General features: G+C 39.2%; 1 protein-coding gene and 1 long non-coding RNA gene across 2 annotated transcripts in view; one reads left to right on the top strand and one right to left on the bottom strand.

Annotated features, from left to right (window-relative positions):
- The window catches only part of GPN3 (GPN-loop GTPase 3), a gene marked incomplete at its 5' end in the record, with an annotated part of 4,207 nt that extends 3,129 nt beyond the window's left edge, over positions 1-1,078 (bottom strand). Inside the window, 2 exon segments of the mRNA XM_072398029.1 lie at positions 64-179; positions 954-1,078. Coding sequence (XP_072254130.1) covers positions 64-179; positions 954-1,078 — 241 coding nt within the window.
- Positions 1,079-1,448: 370 nt separating this feature from the next.
- On the top strand, positions 1,449-2,439 carry LOC140321172 (uncharacterized). Its single transcript, XR_011918844.1, has 2 exons — positions 1,449-1,577; positions 2,233-2,439. It is a non-coding gene; the product is annotated as an uncharacterized lncRNA (long non-coding RNA).
- Positions 2,440-2,508: the final 69 nt, after the last annotated feature.

Here is a 2,508-nt window from a genome sequence, read left to right as displayed (position 1 = left end):
AAAAAAAATCTTATATTTCAATTATCCTGTCCTTAAAAATAGTATCAAACAAGGTAAACTTACTTTTCCATTTCTTTTTTAGCTTTCTTGCTCAGCAAATCCATCTTAGTCATGAGGTTGCACTGTGGTATTTCCAAGGACACCATAGCACTTAAGGCAGCCATTACTCCAGATATGAACTAAAAGAAAAACACAAAGTAAACCTTAGATATTGATAGCAAAATTAAAAATTAAATGTCAAGGTAATTTCTAAATAATAACCATTTTCATAAGGATATAACTTATAAAACAGAGTAAAATCATTAGGTAAAAAATATAAAAATACATTTTGTATGACAGGATTTTGAGCTAGCTCAGTTTACCGGTCAGGTTCTCTTCAGCTGGATTCTATCTTTGGTTACAGTACTTTATGGTGATGGCCTAATAGGAATTTTAAAGAGGAATCATATACATATGTAATAAGTCACACATGCATCCGAACAATATGCCTTCTAAGGACAGTTTCATGTGGCAAATAAAAGTCTGTATAAATGCAGTCATGAGTGATATGACCAAAACTGAAATTTTCTTAAAGGTAATGTATTAGGTGAACATACAGTTCTAAGACATTTGTGAAAAGATACAGTTTAACTATTCTTAGTTTAGCTTCTACCTAGACAGTTAGTAAATGAGATGTAAAACCATGAATACATTATTTTATTTTGCTATACAGTCATGTATATATTGTACAAGGCTGTGGCTAAGTTTAGAGGTTCTGCTCATTGCCTCCTTCATCTGTGTCAAACGTCAGACATGCCAAAATCCAACTTGTTAACAGGGCTACAAAACTGTATGGATATAAAGAAGTTCCAAGAGCAATATTCTTCTGGTTCAAATACTGGACAGATCTTGAATCTTACACTAATGTATTAACTATTTATGAGCTGTGTTCATCTATAATTTGTGAAACCTACCTTGAAAGATTCCACCATGAACTGAGAATCAACCAGGAAAACTCCACAGACTCTAAACTCCCACTGCTGGAGCTGTTCTACCAGGTACTTCATAACCGGCAAGTGAGTGTACAGCTCAATCTGACCTAGAAAAACAAAATTTTAAAGCAAAATTTAACTATTATTATATGGTGGGTATGTTTCAACAGACTCAATACAAAATCTTTAGGAAAAAATATGTGCAATTTATAAATATACAATCTTTGGAGTTTTTATGACCTACAAAAAAAATAGTTAAAAGTCATGGACATACACAGCACAAAATACGTCATCCCTGCACACTGGCACATATATTGTAAAATAAAACATATATAATATCACAATATTTCCTAGGTACGCGATGTGATGTAACATACAACTGAATGTACAGATAAATTATTTTTATTCTTATTCAATCCATCCATCTATACCAGCCTTTGCACATCAACTGTCTAATGCAAAAAAAAAAACCCTCCTCCCCTGCCATTCCAGCCTAGCATCCGCCGGTTCTAGCGCGGCCTGATGACGTCATGTCGCCGTGTGTTTAACAGAGCTCTGCGCATGCGTGTTGCCCTCTTTTCCGGTGGTGAACATGGCGGGGACAGAGTGAGTAGCCACTGGTGTCCGTATAATCCGCGGCAATCCTTCTGTTCTATCAACTTTCCAGATGTTTTAATCACCTCACCGGTGCTAGGAGACAATGCAGCACAGATTGTGCACTTTATTTTTCTTGATGGTTCTGTATAACGGGGGTGCCTGAGGTGGCTGGCGCTGCGGCCTGTTACTCCTCCGGGTTCTCCTATACTCATATGGCTGTCCTGTTACCTCTGGTGCCGGTGATAGGCCACTGTCACCGGCTTTGTATACCAAATGCAGCTTTTCCTGAATATTCTGTACCAACCCCAGCAGGGCGCTTCCTTACCTACCCACACGTCCGATGTGATGTGCTCGGTGTGTCATTAGGGAAGGAGATCAGATTGTTGTGTTTAGTAATATAACTTATAGCTTTGTACCTAGCTGGACAATGAATGGCAGTGAATGAGCTCCAAACCCCAAGCTTTATATGTAACCATGTGACCAGATCCCAAAACATCATTTCTGGGGGGTTGGGGCGCTCCATGCGATCCCTGGCTGCCATTCTCTTGTCTGTCATATCCTGAGTCCTGGCTGTCCTTTGTAATGAGGCAAGCAGTGCCAATAGGTGTAATACATGTTTTGTGTGTATGTTGGGCACATGTTCTAAAAAAGTTCTTGATTGCAGGGAGAAAAAGGTGCCAGCCGTTCCAGAAAGCCTTTTGAAAAGGCGAAAAGCCTTTGCGGCAGCCAAGGCCAAGAGGATCAAGAAAATCCTGGCCGAAAAGAAGGTGGGATTTATATGATGATATATTTATTTATAAAAAAGAAAGGTCATCTACAAGAGAGCCGAGTCTTACTACAAAGAATACAGACAGCTGTACAGACGTGAAGTGCGTCTGGCTAGAATGGCCCGCAAAGCTGGAAACTTTTATGTGCCTGCCGAACCCAAGTTGGCATTCGT

Source organism: Pyxicephalus adspersus, unplaced genomic scaffold, assembly GCF_032062135.1.
Source record: "Pyxicephalus adspersus unplaced genomic scaffold, UCB_Pads_2.0 Sca1080, whole genome shotgun sequence".
Classification (NCBI taxonomy): domain Eukaryota; kingdom Metazoa; phylum Chordata; class Amphibia; order Anura; family Pyxicephalidae; genus Pyxicephalus; species Pyxicephalus adspersus.
Note: the sequence above shows the minus strand (reverse complement) of the source record. Positions and strands in the feature narration are given on the sequence as shown.